We start from the raw sequence: 16,551 nt of genomic DNA on the forward strand, positions 1-16,551 counted from the left end.
TAAACAAAATGAATGTCACGGGTGGCTCTGCAATCTCTCCCTGCAATGGCGTGAAAGGGCCTGGCTCAGTTACGTGCAGTGGAAAAGGGTTTACTATGGCTATCAATTATCAATGGTGGTTTTGTCATGTGATGCCAGTACCTCTTCCTTAATAGACTCAAGGGTTAATGAAGAAATACATGACACAAGTCCTTGCAAACTGGAGGTACTTCGTTTTTTTTCAGCTTTGTAACACTTCGTATTTTTTCTACCGCACTTTCTCCCCAAACTCCTCCCAAAATCCTGCCTCACCCTGCTCTTTTTCCCGCTCTTGGCTCTCACCCTTCCCCCTCTACCAATCAGGGATTGCATGATAAGCAGTCAATCAGCAGCAAGCTGTTGCCAAGCCATTAGCTTAAGCCTGTGAAGAAAGAGGACAGGGTCTTTCAGAGATACGGCACCCTCTATGTCTTCCTAGGAGCACAAGCCAGGTATTTCAGGACTGGTGAATGTGTGGCTACCCTGGAGGAGCCCCTGGGCCACTACATCAGGAACACCAGCAATCAGCTGCTTTCCTGAGCCAGTGTTTTTGTTTATGCAGCTGTTTTTCTGCAGGAAGCAGACAGCACCATACATTTCACAGTGGTTCGCGATGGTCATTCAGTCTGAGTCCCACTGAAGTGAAAAAGACTCTGCCTACAATAACAAACTGGGTCATCAATAATTAAGAATTGTAATCTCTTTAAAGAATTGCATTGACTGCATTGGAGTCATCAAATCAATAGGCAGAATATGTAAAATGTATTTATTAGTACTTTAGTATTATCAGAGCAACAGATCTCAGTGGTAGTTCTCAGGAAGAGAAGATGTATACACAACAGCCAGGTCATATCATGCATTTCTGGAGTTATCTGTAGGCAGAAAAAGAAACAAAACAAGGTTACTTATAAGATTTTGCAAGGTTTACTAAAAAAAAAAAAAAAATTTTTTAATACGCAACCCATGCAATGATTGTGGATTGGCAGCAGCATAATGAGTGTATTTCCAAGAAGTAGAGGATATATTTTATATAGACATCAGCACTATAAGAATTTTAGTTCTATCAAAATAAAACTGATAAGTATACTACTAGCAGCAACAGCATCAACTATCATTGTAAGCTAAGTGTATCACGAGAAAATAGCATATTTAAATTATTTTTTTCAATGTTTTTACTATTTTCTATGTTACTATTCATACAGAAAAACTAAAATACTTAAATGTTCACACTTCAAATTTGAGCTCACGTAATAGGTTTACATTTCCTATTTTTTGTTTTTCAGCTTACAGTACATTCGTCTTTGCTGTATAGACTGGAACAGATTTAGCACAGTCATCTCATTTTCATTACACGGTGGAGAATTTAATAAGAGATGTTATTAAATGATATATTATATTCTTCGACCCAAATTGCAAACCCTACTAGTGATAAGTGACTAGTGGAATATTTGTTGGGATCAGGCAGATTTCACTAAAATCACCTGTGATCCATTGCTGATGTATCCCTGAGGCCATAGGGAAATGCTCTGCTCAAGCTGCTTGACATTCTGTCCTGATACTACAGCATTTTGAGGCCCCTGTTCACCACCAGAATGAGATTTGTCATTTTGCCTTTGTAGCAGGGATCAAGGAGGGTGGCCACCCAGTAATGATCTGACGTTTTGATGTGGGCTATGCGATGGTCCTTCTGCATGCACTGTAGCATGAAAGCACTCATATACCTGAAAGTGCCTAAGGGTGATGGCCCACATTCCTCTCTGGCTGGTCTCACCATCCACATAGAATACCTTGGGTTAGTGATGGATGGATGGAACATTACGAAGCCCCCTACCCCTCCTCTTCCTCTTCTTCCTCCTCCTGCTCTTCCACCTATATACTTCTTCCATGGGTGGAAAAACACATTGGAGAAGATACCCCCCTTTCTCGTCTAAAGCCACTCTCACTGCAGTGTTGAGTAATAGCTGATTGGCCAGACAGTTGGGAGATTGTTATCCCTTCCCCCTCTTCCTCCTGTGACAACAGCACGCTGTTGTCCCTGAGGCCCTGTAGTATCTGTTTCAGCAGGCAGACAACAGGGCTAGTCATACTGATCAATGCATCATTACGACTGACCATTTCGGTCACTTCTTCAAAGCAGGCTAAAACAGGACAAATATATTTGATCTGCAGCCACTCCACATGCGTCAGTTGACTGACCACCATACAGTGCCTGCTAATGGCATACACCATCACCATCTGGTATTCCATGATCTCTCTGCTTCTGGCTTAGCCTCTGCAACATATGCAACGTGGAATTTCACCATGTAGGTAACGTCACAGATGAGGCAATTGGATGGTAGCCCAAACTGTGGCTGCATCTCTGCCAGATGAGAGGTGGTTGCGTGTGAACGCCAAAAGTGCAGGCACAGCTTCCTGGCCTTTTCCACCTGGGTAATAGTTTAGGATCCACTGCACTACCAGATTCATCACATGAGCCAGGCAAGGTATGTGTGTGAGATTACTATGGTGAAGGACTGCCAGTAGGTTGACCCTATTGTCACAAATGACCTTGCCTGGCTTAATATTGTGCGGGGTCAGCTATGTATCAGCCTGGGCCTGCGGAGCTATGAACAGCTCTTGGGCTATGTGACTACACTCCCCTAGACATATGAGTTTTAGGACAATATGTTGCTGTTTACTATGTGCAGCGCTGTATGGAGGCCAGAGTTTGTCACATTTAGATATCTGTGCCAATGTAGAGGGTGTTGAAAGGTGGCACGAAGAGGTAAAGGAAGAAAAGGAGAAGGGGTCAGACATGAATGAATGTCCCACAAGTCTTGGGGGTACCGTGAAATGTGGACCCCCACTATCAGCTTTATGTCCCACCTGCAGATCATTGACCCAGTGTGCTATAAAAGATATGCAATGCCCCTAGGCATGCTTGCTGGACCATGTATTTATGGTCAGGTGCACCCTGCCACTGACAGCATTCTTCAATGCCACAAACAAATTATTATTCACAGGGTGGTCAAGGGCAGGGATGGCTTTTTGAGAAAAGAAATGGCAGCTGAGCATCCAGTACTGTAGGTTAGCACGGAGCATCACATTGCAGAAAGTGTCTGTGTCCACTTGAAGAGTAGCATTCTCATTGCAATCAGCTGTGCAATGCTTGTGTTCAGGCTCTATGCTCATGGATGTTTGGGGTGGTATTTGTTCTTACAGCCCCATAGGTTAGGGATGGAGGGGTAGCTGCTGACCTGGGACATGCTGGAATATGGAGTAGATGTTGGTGCAGGTGGTGGTGATAATGGCAGCTCAACTTCTGTTCTCGATCTCCCACTCTTGGCTCTGAAGCCTGGAGCCCAATTGCCAATTGCAGTAGTAAGTCTGAAGTAGATGTGCTACTGCCCCTACATAAAACTGCCTCTTAGTGCTCAGAGGCTACTGCATGAACAGGAAGGGAGATGGAGGGAGAGGCAGCTACAGCAACAGAAAAGGGAGCAGGATGAGACTGACTCTTTGCCCTTTGGGTCAGTTGGGATCTTCAAGGCAGAGGGTGGTGGGAGTTCATGTGACCATTCATATATGTTGTGCTGTTTACGTTCTTGCTGCATTTTAAACGCTTACTGCAGATCTAACAGATGACCACTCTTCTGTCGTCACCATTTCAAAGAATGCACAGGCTGCACAAGTCTTGTGAGCAGATCTACCTGTAGTCCTGATGTTGCTTATGCTGTGACTAGTTGCAGCAGAGGGAGGTTTTACTGCCCTTTTGATTTTCTGCGACACCCTACAAATTATTGATAGTGGTCAGATTGGCGATTGAACAATGTCTGAAACTGCTGACACATATTGTGTGTATTTGATGTTTCCTTGTTTGGGTTTCTTTTGGTTTTAAATCAACAAAAAAAAACACTGCCAACTAAATAAACCACAATTCCTAGGAGGCACAATATGTGAGAACAGAAGGCCCCACAGTACAGTGAACTGTTCTTGTTTGTCGCAGCATAGTTTAATTCCCCAAGCCTAAAGAGAATAGATTTTCCCATTGTCAAAGTGGGGCAGAGGGGTGTGACCAGGGGGTGGGGCTTACCATGACCTATGATTGTACCTCCATCATTATAAGAAGTATAGGGCTGTTTCAAAAAAGACAGGAAACAAATTCTGCAGTATTTCCACATCTAAAAAACTGTTAAAATACGTTACATTGGTGCAGATTTTTACTGGAAATCAGCCGCGTATCTGCAGCTGATTTCATACTATGTGGCACTCCCCTCACCTCCTCCATAGACTTCCTGCTGTCAGTGCTCTCCAGTGGCCTTTAGTGTAACACCAGCAGTCCATCATCAGGGTGCTGGTCTTTTTTTCATCTTTCATTTCTGTTTTATTTAGATTTCTTTTGATATGAGATAACTTCTACTTAGAAGTCTAGAACCGCCTACTGTTAGTATCAAGCAGGTTAGGTTAGCACCGGGCTAGTCGGCTTCCTACTAGATCCTCCAAGATATTCAAGAACTGCAAGGAACATGATGATAGCAGAATCTTGAGGGTACTGTCTGACCTAGTGGTGCTATTTTTCATTGGGATATAAAAACCATACCATGCATGCAGGTCTATGTTAGTAGAGTCCACGGACTATTGGTGTGAGCCTAATAGATTATTTTTGATAGATTAGAGCATCATACATGATAGAGAGTAGCTATCAATACTAGTGGGATGTATATATTTTAAACCAAGAGAACTTTGGGTGGATCAGGGTTGTCCACAGGCACACTGACTTAATACCCAAAATAAATTATCTGAAATAAAATCTGAGCTTTTATTGAGGTCCCTGACGACCTGTGGCCTCCAGAGAAACGCGTTATCCCACTAATACATTTAGTAGTTGTCTCTTCTATTTTAGGTATCAACATTTATATTTTGCTGTCTGTCTTAGGTACCCTATACATGTTTTTTTAATTATTAATTTTAGTCAGTTTGTGAAGGGTACTTCAGTTCCTGGATTTTTTTTTGCCCCAGTGAAAAAAATAGTACAGTACACATCTCAAATGGTGTTGTCATCCGACCAAAGAGAATAGTAAATGTTTTATGCCTTGTGAATTAGCCACTAATCAACACTGGTGACTCAAAACATGAGTCACGTAATGTGCCACGGGTGGTCGTGGTACACCTGCACCATTTTCCCTATGGCTCCCTAGATATACATATTGTCAGCTCCTATACTGGAACCATAAAACCAGTTAGTGAGTGCTTACCAGAACTGCAAGGGTGAGTGTATTCTGCTGCAGCTTGTTCATCTGAAAAGTAGAAGTGAATGCATTCAGTAATAATGACTCCTAGTAACATTGACACTGATAGTCATATGAATACTATATAAATATTAAGATAAATTATAGATCCGTGTTATAAAGTAGCCACACTGGAACATTCTTAAGGCCTCATTCGCACAGGCAATGTGATTGTATGCCGGCCGTATCGTAGCCAAAAATCGCATCAATAGCCGCAATCAAGTCCCAAGATTATTTAGCATTTTCTCTTCCATTTACATGGGTGTAGTGCGTGAAAAATACGCTATAGCGCAGAATTCCGTCGGTTGACAGGAATCCTCGGAATGACTTCTAATGCATAAATAGAGCCAGCTGTCTTCATTTCAAAGCGCTGGATGCAGGTAAACTCCCTCCCTCTTCCTTTTTTTCCAGCTGCTATAGCAGTCTATGAGAACCTCCTGTATTTTTCGTCAAAAGATAGGTCTTGACTAGAGATGAGCGAACCTACTCGGCCATGCCCCTTTTTCACCCAAGTGCCGCGATTTTCGAGTACTTCCGTACTCGGGCAAAAAGATTCGGGGGGCGCCGTGGGTGAGTGGGGGGTTGCAGCGGGGAGTGGGGGGGAGAGGGAGAGAGGGCTTCCCCCTGTTCCCCGCTGCTACCCCCGCTCCGCCACGCCTCCCCCGCCCCCCGGCGCCCCCCGAATCTTTTCACCCGAGTACGGAAGTACTCGAAAATCGCGGTGCTCGATCGAGTAATTACTCGAAACGAGTATATTCACTCATCTCTAGTCAAGACCTATCTTTTGAGGCAGCGTGATATTTTGACGGTGCAATGATTCACATGATCATGATTTTCGGCCAGCACTTTATAGCGGATAAGTAGCCACGTAAAAACACCCATGTGAATGAGGCCTAAAGGATATACCTTTGCAACTAATGTTTTATTCTCTAATATGTTTAAAAAAACAAAAGCAATTTACAAATAGTGTTGATTAAAGAAAATCTCCTACAGTTTTCTGTTTATAGCTCCTCCACAGACCTTATGTGTCTCCATGGTTACAGACTACAAATAAACCCGGTGTTGTCTGATCCTGAAGTCTCACTGTACTTTCTTCTATCTGTCCCTTTTTTCTTGTGCATATATGTTCTGAGCGAAATATATACCCCCATGAAGATCACTAATATTGAGTATTTGGAGAGCTGGAAGGATTTTTTAATCACCAGAAGCGATTTTTGATGCAATTCATCATATACTGTCTAATATTTTATTACAGTGGCACTAAGACATTTACCTGTTTCATAGTAATCATACACTTTTGCTGTAGCTGGTTTTAGGTCCTTCACCACAATGTCCTGCTCCACCATGAAGGAGAGGTTTACTGGATTGTGATCAATCTATAGTGATATAATAGAGTGTAATGTAAATGTATCTACAAATCATAGTACAAACCTTCCCCCACATGAGACCAATGTCCTGATATAACCAGAAAAGGTATAAATATGACCTGAAAATCAAAGATTTGATCAAATTCTTGTATAGAAACTGCTATTTATCTGAGTGCTGTTTGATGCTTATTTATTAAAATGTTGTGTGTCATAATAGATTCATCTAATGAAAGTTTTTGCAAAATGTTGTAAAGACCAGTGTTTTCCAACCATTTGACACCCTTGAATGTAGCTCCTCAGCTGTTGGGAGCTCTAGATACTACAGGGCACCAGGGAAGTCACAGTATTACTAGTGTCAAACCATATTATACTGATAACACTACAGTAAGAGTCTTATAACTGTAGACTTTTTCCTTTTTAATATTTACTATGTCTTAACAGAACCCGTTATATCTTAGAGAAGCTCACAACCTACAAGAGGTTGGGGACCTCTGATCTAGACCCTGATAAACATCTAATTCAACTAAAACTAAAGGTCCTTTTATAAGAGGCGGTTATCAGACCTGAGCATTCCTCTGAACCCTTCTTCACCTGATTATTGATAGGGCAGTAAATGTTACTTCATTTTGTATCAGGTAGCCATTTGTATCCATCCCTCCATTTTGTATGTTTCAGTTTGTCATATTACATTTTGGCATTTTCCTAAATAAGAACTATGCAGATATTACGTGTAGTCTAATCTTGCTTGGTCAGACCATCCTATACCTTCCATGTTTTTGAGACAAGAGGACCAGACTACACAAGCTTGGATGATATTAGCTCCTGGAGCCCATGAGAAGGCCGTTTTACAGAAAATCTCATTAGAACTAATTCCTCTTGGCCTGTGAGAAATTTGCCTGGCAACTGACACGTCACTGTTGTTGTTTAGTCTTAATAACCAATGATAATGAATTATAATAAATTATAATTATTACAAGTGAGACATGCCCAAGCCTCATTGCAAATAGCCTTTGTATATATATTTCTGCTTGCTGGAAAAAACTAGAAGAACTTACTTGAAGCCAAGTGTGGTCATTTGTTCACGGAGTTCTCTATTTATCTTATAAGACTTGAAAACCCCCAGAATATACCTAAAGCAATAATTACACTAGCACAATCAAGCCGTGCAAAGGAACCAACAATCAGCCAATGAATGAGCTCACTGATCAGCACTACATCTTCGCATACGAATAGAGAGATGCACAGCTAGCCTATGGGGACAATTGTAATAGAGGTTGTTCATCCCCATAAACTCACTTTCAGCCCATGTAAAAGAAAACAAAATGAGTGCTGTTACTATACAATATTTTAGGTGTACTAAAGGGGTTGTTCCAGAATTACAAGTTATCTCCTTTCCACAGGAGAGGGAATAACTTGCTTATTATAAGCGGTCTCACTGCTGAAGCACCAACCAATCCTGAGAATAGAATAGAATAGACCTGTGTCCTCCCTGTTCTTGTCAAAGTGAGGATGCTTTTCCTACCTGCAGTGATGTCACATTGAATGGAGTATTGGTTGATCATGGGCGGTTGAAACTCCATTTATTCCAATGGGGCTGATGGAAAAACCAAAGGGCTTGCCTTGGGCTATCTCCGGCAGTCCCATTGAATATTAATGGAGTGGCAGCGTGCCTGCTTGACTGTCTCTCCATTCAGTCTCCTTCTCACTACAGGGGGTGCAGTAAGCCGGCAGTGAGGAGTACGAAGGACATGGGACCCCCATTCTCGGCATTGGGGGCTGGCTCAGTGGTAATACCCCCACTGATCAGAAAGTTATCCCCTATCTTACGGGTAGGGGTAACTTGTAATTCTGGTACAACCTCTTTAAATAACTTAAAAATTATCTTTGACAAATGTGCAGTTTTATCTGTGAGATTTTTCTATTGCAGAAGTGGAAAAAACAGTAAGAAGAAGTATGAAAGCTTTATGGGCCTCCACTCTATTAGATCTATTATCAGTTCCTGCGACACTGAACTTCTGAACTGCGTCTTTGGGCTCATACACATGGCTGTTTTACATTCTACTTTAAATTCATCAAGCACTGATTCATAATTTGTCAGTGTGGATGAGCCTTTACTCTAATGACCACTGAATGTAAATTTTGGTTTTCCAATACTGATAATTTCTTAAACATTTGAAGATAAATAATTCAGACCTGGTCCAGGTAAAGCATCACCATGTCATTCTGGATGTCACTTCTCTTTACCAATTTGTCCTTCTCCAGCTGTGAACAGAATTAAATGGTACAAATGGTATTATTACTGTGGTAAGAATACATTTAAAAGTATCAAACTAATCAGTGCTGCTACATTTCTCTTTAGGCAATATATCATCTAATCTTCATCTAGTTTATGCTACAAATATCCTTTGAGAAACCCTTGTTAGAGCGTATGTGTTTATTTTTTGTTTGAGTTTTGCTTATATGATTTTTCTCTTTATAAGAGCAACAGACACCCTATTAGGGACTCTATTTATTGAGCTATTGCTCTACAATCCCTGCCCAACCGAACTATTAAATGGACACTAGAGATGAGCAAGCACACTCGTCCGAGCTTGATGCTCGTTCGAGCATTAGGGTACTTGAGATGCTCGTTACTTGAGACAAGCACCATGCTGTACTCGAGTCAATTGCATTTCCTTCCCCGCATGTTTAGCGCCATTTTCTGGCCAATAGACATGCAGGGAAGGCATTACCACTTCCTCCTGTGACGTGCCAGCCCTATCCCACCCCCTTGCAGTGAGTGGCTGGCGAGATCAAGTGACCGCCGAGTATTTAAAGCGGTTCTGCCCGCGGCTCGCCTCAGACACACACTGCGAGAGTACAGGGAAAGTGCTGCTGTTATAGGGAAAGTGTTAGTGCAGGATCCTGTCTTCAAGAACCCCAACAGTCCTTCATAGGGCTACATCTGACCGTGTGCATTACTGTTGTGGCTAGCAGGGAGCACGAGTGCGCATTAATTTTTTTTTTTATCTCGGGCTGTGCAGGCTATTACAGCTATAGCGTTCTCAGTCTGCAGTCTATTATACTGCGTATAGGGAAAGTGCTGCTGAGAAAGGGAAAGTGTTAGTGTAGGATCCTGTTTTCAAGAGCCCCAACCGTCCTTCTTAGGGCTACATCTGACCGTGTGCATTTTACTTGGTGGCTGCTGGGAGTTGTAGTGCTTCCATTTTTGTATTACGCAACTAGGCCTGTTTGCAGCCTACCGTAATATTTTTTTCTGGCTAGAGTGTGCAGTAAAATACCGCTCTCACCGTGAAAGTGCACGCAAATTATTCCTAGCCTGCTGCGGAGAAACGTAGTTATACCGTTCGCTGTCTGGAGTAATTTAGACGCAGAGCATTGGGCCACAGCCAAACTTCTAGAGGGAAAATTATATACACTATACAGTCCCTATCCTCTGTGCAAAAATCCTAAAGCTCCTTTGTTGGGCTACATCTCACCGTGTGCATTTTACTTGGTGGCTGCTGGGAGTTGTAGTGCTTCCATTTTTGTATTACGCAGCTAGACCTGTTTGCAGCCTTCCGTAATATTTTTTTCTGGCTGGAGTGTGCAGTAAAATACCACTCTCACCGTGAAAGTGCACACAAATAATTCCTAGTCTGCTGTGAACATACTTATTTATACCGTTCTCTGTCTGCAGTGAATTAGACGCAGAGCGTTCGGCCACAGCCATTTCTAGAGGTAAAGTGATATACACTATACAGTCCCTATCCTCTGAGCAAAAATCCTAAAGCTCCTTTGTTGGGCTACATCTCACCGTGTGCATTTTACTTGGTGGCTGCTGGGAGTTGTAGTGCTTCCATTTTTGTATTACGCAGCTAGGCCTGTTTGCAGCCTTCCGTAATATTTTTTTCTGGCTGGAGTGTGCAGTAAAATACCGCTCTCACCGTGAAAGGGCATACAAATAATTCCTAGTCAGTTGCGAACATACTTATTTATACCATTCTCTGTCTGCAGTGAATTAGACAACAGTCTCACCGGTAGATAATACTCTAATACTACCGGGGCCACTGCAAAGTATTTCAGCTCAGCCGCTGTGCAGAGCGTCTCACAATACCATTTCCGTTGGTGGGGTTCAGATCGCCGCAGTTACCAGCACTATCCACTGGCTTTAGAGTCTTCTCCCACTCCACGCAGCCTCTACAATCTACAAGTCTCTGTGAGCAGTAAATTACCCCTAGGTATCAGCGCAAGACAGTGGGTAACTTTTTTCTAGTCACAGCATAGAGTCTCCGCTATCTACAAGTCTCTGTGTGCGGTGAATTAAGGCCCAGTTGTCAGTGCTGTACAGTGGGGTAATTTATTTGGCCCCTGCTCTATTCGTAATCCTCCATGATGAGGAGTAGGGGTCAAGGACGTGGACGCGGACGTCCAAATGAAGGTGTGGGCACAGGCTGAGTTCCTGGTCTAGGTGCATCACAGCCGGCTGCTGCGGGATTAGGAGAAAGGCAAGTTTCTGGGGTCCTCAGGTTCATATCACAATTTATGGATCGACGTAGTAGTACTTTATTACAAACAGAGCAGTGTGAGCAGGTCCTGTCGTGGATGGCAGAAAATGCATCCAGCAATGTATCGACCACCCAGTCTTCTACGCAGTCCACTACTCCCGGCTTAGGGACTGCAACTCTGAATCCTCTGGCTACTGCACCTCCTTCCTCCCAGCCTCCTTACTCCATGAAAATGACATATTCTGATGAGCAGGCAGACTCCCAGGAACTGTTCTCGGGTCCCTGCCATGAGTGGAAAAAAATGGTTCCTCTCTCACCTGAGGAGTTTGTCGTGACCGATGTCCAACCTTTGGAAAGTTCCCGGGGTCCGGGGGATGACGCTGGGGACTTCCGCCAACTGTCTCAAGAGCTTTCAGTGGGTGAGGAGGATGATGATGATGAGACACAGTTGTCTATCAGTGAGGTAGTAGTAAGGGCAGTAAGTCCGAGGGAGGAGCGCACAGAGGATTCGGAGGAAGAGCAGCTGGACGATGAGGTGACTGATCCCACTTGGCTTTCTAAGCCTACTGAGAACAGGGCTTCAGAGGGGGAGGCAAGTGCAGCAGCAGGACAGCTTGGCAGAGGCAGTGGAGTGGCCAGGGGTAGAGGCAGGGCCAGAGCGAAGAATTCCCCAACTGTTTCCCAAAGCACCCCCTCGCGCCAAGCCTCCGTGCAGAGGGTTAGGTGTTTAAAGGTGTGCATGTTTTTCAGTGAGAGCACGGATGACCGCCGAACAGTGTTGTGCAACCTGTGTCGCACCAAGATCAGCCGGGGAGCTACCACTACCAGCCTCACCACCGCCAGCATGCGCAGGCATATGATGGCCAAGCACCCCACAGGGTGGGACGAAGGCTGTTCACTGCCTCCGGGTCACACCACTGCCTCTTCCCCTGTGCCCCAACCTGCCACTCAGATCCAACCCCCCTCTCTGGACACAGGCATGAGCGCCTACCAGCCTGCACCCACACCCTCACCTCCACCCCATCCAGCAATGTCTCTCAGCGCAGCGTTCAGCTGTCGCTAGCACAAGCGTTGGAGCGAAAGCACAAATACGCCGCCACGCACCCGCATGCACAAGCTTTAAACGTGTACATTGCCAAATTAATCAGCCTGGAGATGGTGCCGTACAGGCTTGTGGAAACGGAGGCTTTCAAAAACATGATGGCGGCGGCGGTCCCGCGCTACTTGGTCCCCAGTCGCCACTATTTTTCCCAGGGTGCCGTCCCAGTCCTACACCAGCACGTCTCCCTCAACATAAATCGTGTCTCACCAATGCGGCTACTGGGAAGGTCCACTTAACCCACGGACACGTTATCAAGTACAGGCGGGCAGGGCCACTATATCTCCCTCACGGCACATTGGGTGAATTTGGTGGAGGCTGGGACCGAGTCAGAGCCTGGGACCGCTCACGTCCTACCCATACCCAGAATAGCGGGTCCTACCTTGGTGCTGGTATCTGCAGTGTTTTATGTCACCTCCTCTAAACCCTCCCCCTCCTCCTCCTGCGCAACCTCTACCTCTCAATTAAGAAATGTGAGCAGCACATCGCCAGCAGTCGGTATTGCGCTGAGTGGCAGCACAGCGGTGGGCAAGCGTCAGCAGGCCGTGCTGAAACTAATCAGCTTAGTTGATAAGAGGCACACGGCCCACGAACTGTTGCAGGGTCTGACAGAGCAGACCGAACTCTGGCTTTCGCCGCTGAGCCTCCAACCGGGCATGGTCGTGTGTGACAACGGCCGTAACCTGGTGGTGGCTCTGCAGCTCGGCAGCCTCACACACGTGCCATGCCTGGCCTACGTCTTCAATCTGGTGGTTCAGCGGTTTCTTAAAAACTACCCTCACTTCTCTGACCTGCTCAGCAAGGTGCGCTGCGTCTGTGCACATTTCCGCAAGTCCACCACGGACGCTGCCACCCTGAGGACCCTGCAACATCGGTTTAATCTGCCAGAGCACCGACTGCTGTGCAACGTGCCCATACTGTGAAATTCTACGCTGCACATGTTCGCCGGGCTCTATGAGCAGCGTAGAGCAATATTGGAATACCAACTCCAACATGGGCGGCGTAGTGGAAGTCAGCCTCCCCAATTCTTTACCGAGGAGTGGGCCTGGATGGCAGATATCTGCCAGGTCCTCGGAAACTTTGAGGAGTCTACCCAGATGGTGAGCGACGATGCTGCAATCATTAGTGTTACCATCCCACTGCTATGCCTGCTGATAAGTTTGCTGCAAAGCATAAAGGCCGAAGCTTTGCGGTTGGAGCAGGAGACGGGGGATGAGAGTATGTTGCTTGATAGCCAGACCATCCTCATGTCTATATCTAAGCATGTTTTGGAGGAGGAGGAGGAGGGGGAAGAGCAGGAGGAAGAGGACGGGGAAGATACAGCTGGCCACACTGCAGAGGGTACCCATGCTGCTTGCCTCTCATCTGTTCAGCGTGTATGGCCTGTGGAGGAGGAGGAGGATCCTGAAAGTCATCTTCCTAGTGAGGACAGCCATGTCTTGCATACTGGCACCCTGGCACACATGGCTGACTCCATGTTAGGATGCCTTTCTCGTGACCCTCACGTTATAAGCATTCTGGCCAACACGGATTACTGGGTGTGCACCCTTCTCGACCCACGGTACAAGGAGAACCTTTCCACTCTCATTCCCGAAGAGGAAAGGGGTACGAGAGTGATGCAATACCACAGGGCCCTGGTGGAAAGGGGGATGCTAAACTTCCCATCTGACAGTGCTAGCGGCAGAAGGCGCAGTTCCAAGGGCAAAGTAGCAGGGGAGGTGCAGAGATCAGGCAGCATGCACAGCGTAGGCAGGGGAACACTCTCCAAGGCCTTTGCCAGCTTTATGGCTCCCCAGCATAACTGTGTCACCACTCCCCAGTCAAGGATAAGTCGGAGATAGCACTGTAAAAAGATGGTGAGGGTGTACATAGCCAATCGTACCACCATCCTACGTGATGCCTCTGCTCCATACAATTATTGGGTGTCAAAGCTGGACACTTGGCACGAACTTGCGCTGTACGCCCTGGAGGTTCTGGCTTGCCCTGCCGCTAGGGTCTTGTCAGAGAGGGTGTTTAGTGCAGCTGGGGGAATCATAACGGATAAGCGTACCCGCCTGTCAACTGACAGCGCCGACATGCTTACAGTCATAAAAATGAACAAAGGCTGGATTTCCCCAGACTTCTCCTCTCCACCGGCAGAAAGCAGCAGTACCTAAAGATTCCTTTCGCTGCAACCGGATAAATAAGCATTCTCTATCACCAGAAAAAAAGGGGGAATTAGCTTTGTCCATCACTCTCGGATATTAGTTCTCCTCCTCCTGAAACATGTCATCACGCTGAACCGCCAATTTTTCTGCGGCCCAAAAGGCTCTGCTTACAATTTTTTTACAATTTTTCAAAGTTTCAAAAGTATTGATACTTTACCAGAAACCATTTTTTTTCACAGGGCTGCCTCCAGGCTCTGTTGCAAATTAAGCAACAGCGAGCTTTATCTTTAAAAAATATTTCTGGGTTTCACCTGCCCTCTCGGTTGATAAATTTTTCAGGGGTACACTTGTACTCTTGGTACACTAATTTTTCTGGCCCTCGCCTATACTTTTATGTAACTAATTTTTCCGGACTTCGCCTACACGAATGGTACACCAATGTTTCAGGGGTTGACCTATACACTTGCTAAATAAATGTTACTGGGGTCTGCCTATACTTGTGCTACAGAAATGTTACTGAGGTCTGCCTATACTGCTGCTACAGAAATGTTACTGGGGTCTGCCTATACTTGTGCTACAGAAATGTTACAGGGGTCTGCCTATACTTCTGCTACAGAAATGTTACTGGGGTCTGCCTATACTTCTACTACAGAAATGTTACTGGGGTCTGCCTATACTTCTACTACAGAAATGTTACTGGGGTCTGCCTATACTGCTGCTACAGAAATGTTACAGGGGTCTGCCTATACTTTTAAAACGGAAATGTTACTGTGGTCTGCCTATACTTCTGCTACAGAAATGTTACAGGGGTCTGTCTCTACTTTTACAACTGAAATGTTACTGGGGTCTGCCTATACTTCTACTACAGGAATGTTACTGGTGTCTGCCTATACTTGTGCTACAGAAATGTTACTGGGGTCTGCCTATACTTCTGCTACATAAATGTTACAGGGTTCTGCCTATACTGCTGCTACAGAAATGTTACTGGGGTCTGCCTATACTGTTACTACAGAAATGTTACTGGGGTCAGCCTATACTTCTACTACAGAAATGTTACTGGGGTCTGCTTATACCTTTGCTATAGGAATGTTACAGGGGTCTGTCTATACTATGTGCACAAAGTCTTCCCATCGCGGTGTTTTACCTATCTGGCACAAATACACTGACTGACTAGGGCATGAATTGTGGGCCGAGGCCAACATGTTTTTCTCTCGTGTTACCACAGTTATCCGCGGCACTGGTTTGGGCCAAGCAAGAGGAGCGATACTGCACTAATCAGACGTTCGCAGCTGGACTAGCATCGGAGTCCACTCTATGCCCGCGATTGCTGAGGCTTTGTGCAGAGGCCTGTGTCCTCGGCACAGTGAAAGTTTGCCATGTTTCGGCACTCGGATTTCTTCATGGTTCATGTCTTGGGGTTCCTTGGACTCACCTATGCTGTGGGTGCACACAGACTTCCCATAGCGGTGTTTTACCTGTCTGGCACAAAGACACGGACTGACTTGGGTAGGGTGCAGAGTGCAGATGGCTTTCCACTTGCGTTGTCGATGAGGTATCCAGCACCCAAACAGAATGAGTAGTGTGTGGACCCATGGATTCCCCATTGCTATGTCACTCGCGGCATCTTGGGCCACCCAAGGTGTTTGCTGGGACTGAGCCTGACCCAAGGCCCGCTCACATACTTCCCACACAGAGTATTGTTGCATTGTGGAGATGTGTAGAAGTGCTGGGCTGGCACCTGAGTCCCCTTTATGCCCACGTTTGCGGCTCCTGACAATTTTGCGACGAAGGTAACACGGGATTGGAATGATGATCGTACGTCAATTTATCATCGATTCTCAACAGCATTGTGGGCTATCGCCCCCCCCCCCCTTTCAAAGAGGGTCGCTGCCTGGCCCTGCCAACCCTCTGCAGTGTGTGCCTCTGGTTCCTCCTCATCGCAGACTCACTTAGAAATAGACATGAGGGTGGTGTGGCTATGAAGAGAGCGTGTGGCGTGTTTCTGTGGTGTTTCTATGACTTCCGGATGTTTTCCAAAGTTACACAAGTGAAGACCTATGCGGAGCATCGGTCATATACAAAAATGCTCGAGTCGCCCATTGACTTCAATGGGGTTCGTTACTCAAAACGAGCTCTCGAGCATCGCAGAAAGTTTGACTCGAGCAA

General features: G+C 45.6%; 1 protein-coding gene across 1 annotated transcript in view; it reads right to left on the minus strand.

Moving 5' to 3' along the window:
* Positions 1–767: 767 nt before the first annotated feature.
* The window catches only part of LOC136626157 (alpha-2-macroglobulin-like), a 119,976-nt gene continuing 104,192 nt past the window's right edge, over positions 768–16,551 (minus strand). Inside the window, exons 33-36 of the mRNA XM_066600964.1 lie at positions 8,846–8,914; positions 6,559–6,661; positions 5,253–5,294; positions 768–890 (exon numbers count right to left, since the gene is read on the minus strand). Of these exons, the coding sequence (XP_066457061.1) occupies positions 871–890; positions 5,253–5,294; positions 6,559–6,661; positions 8,846–8,914 (234 nt within the window). The 3' untranslated portion in view covers positions 768–870. The remainder of the gene's footprint in view (positions 891–5,252; positions 5,295–6,558; positions 6,662–8,845; positions 8,915–16,551) is intronic.

Source organism: Eleutherodactylus coqui, chromosome 4 (genome assembly GCF_035609145.1).
Source record: "Eleutherodactylus coqui strain aEleCoq1 chromosome 4, aEleCoq1.hap1, whole genome shotgun sequence".
Taxonomy (NCBI): Eukaryota; Metazoa; Chordata; class Amphibia; order Anura; family Eleutherodactylidae; genus Eleutherodactylus; species Eleutherodactylus coqui.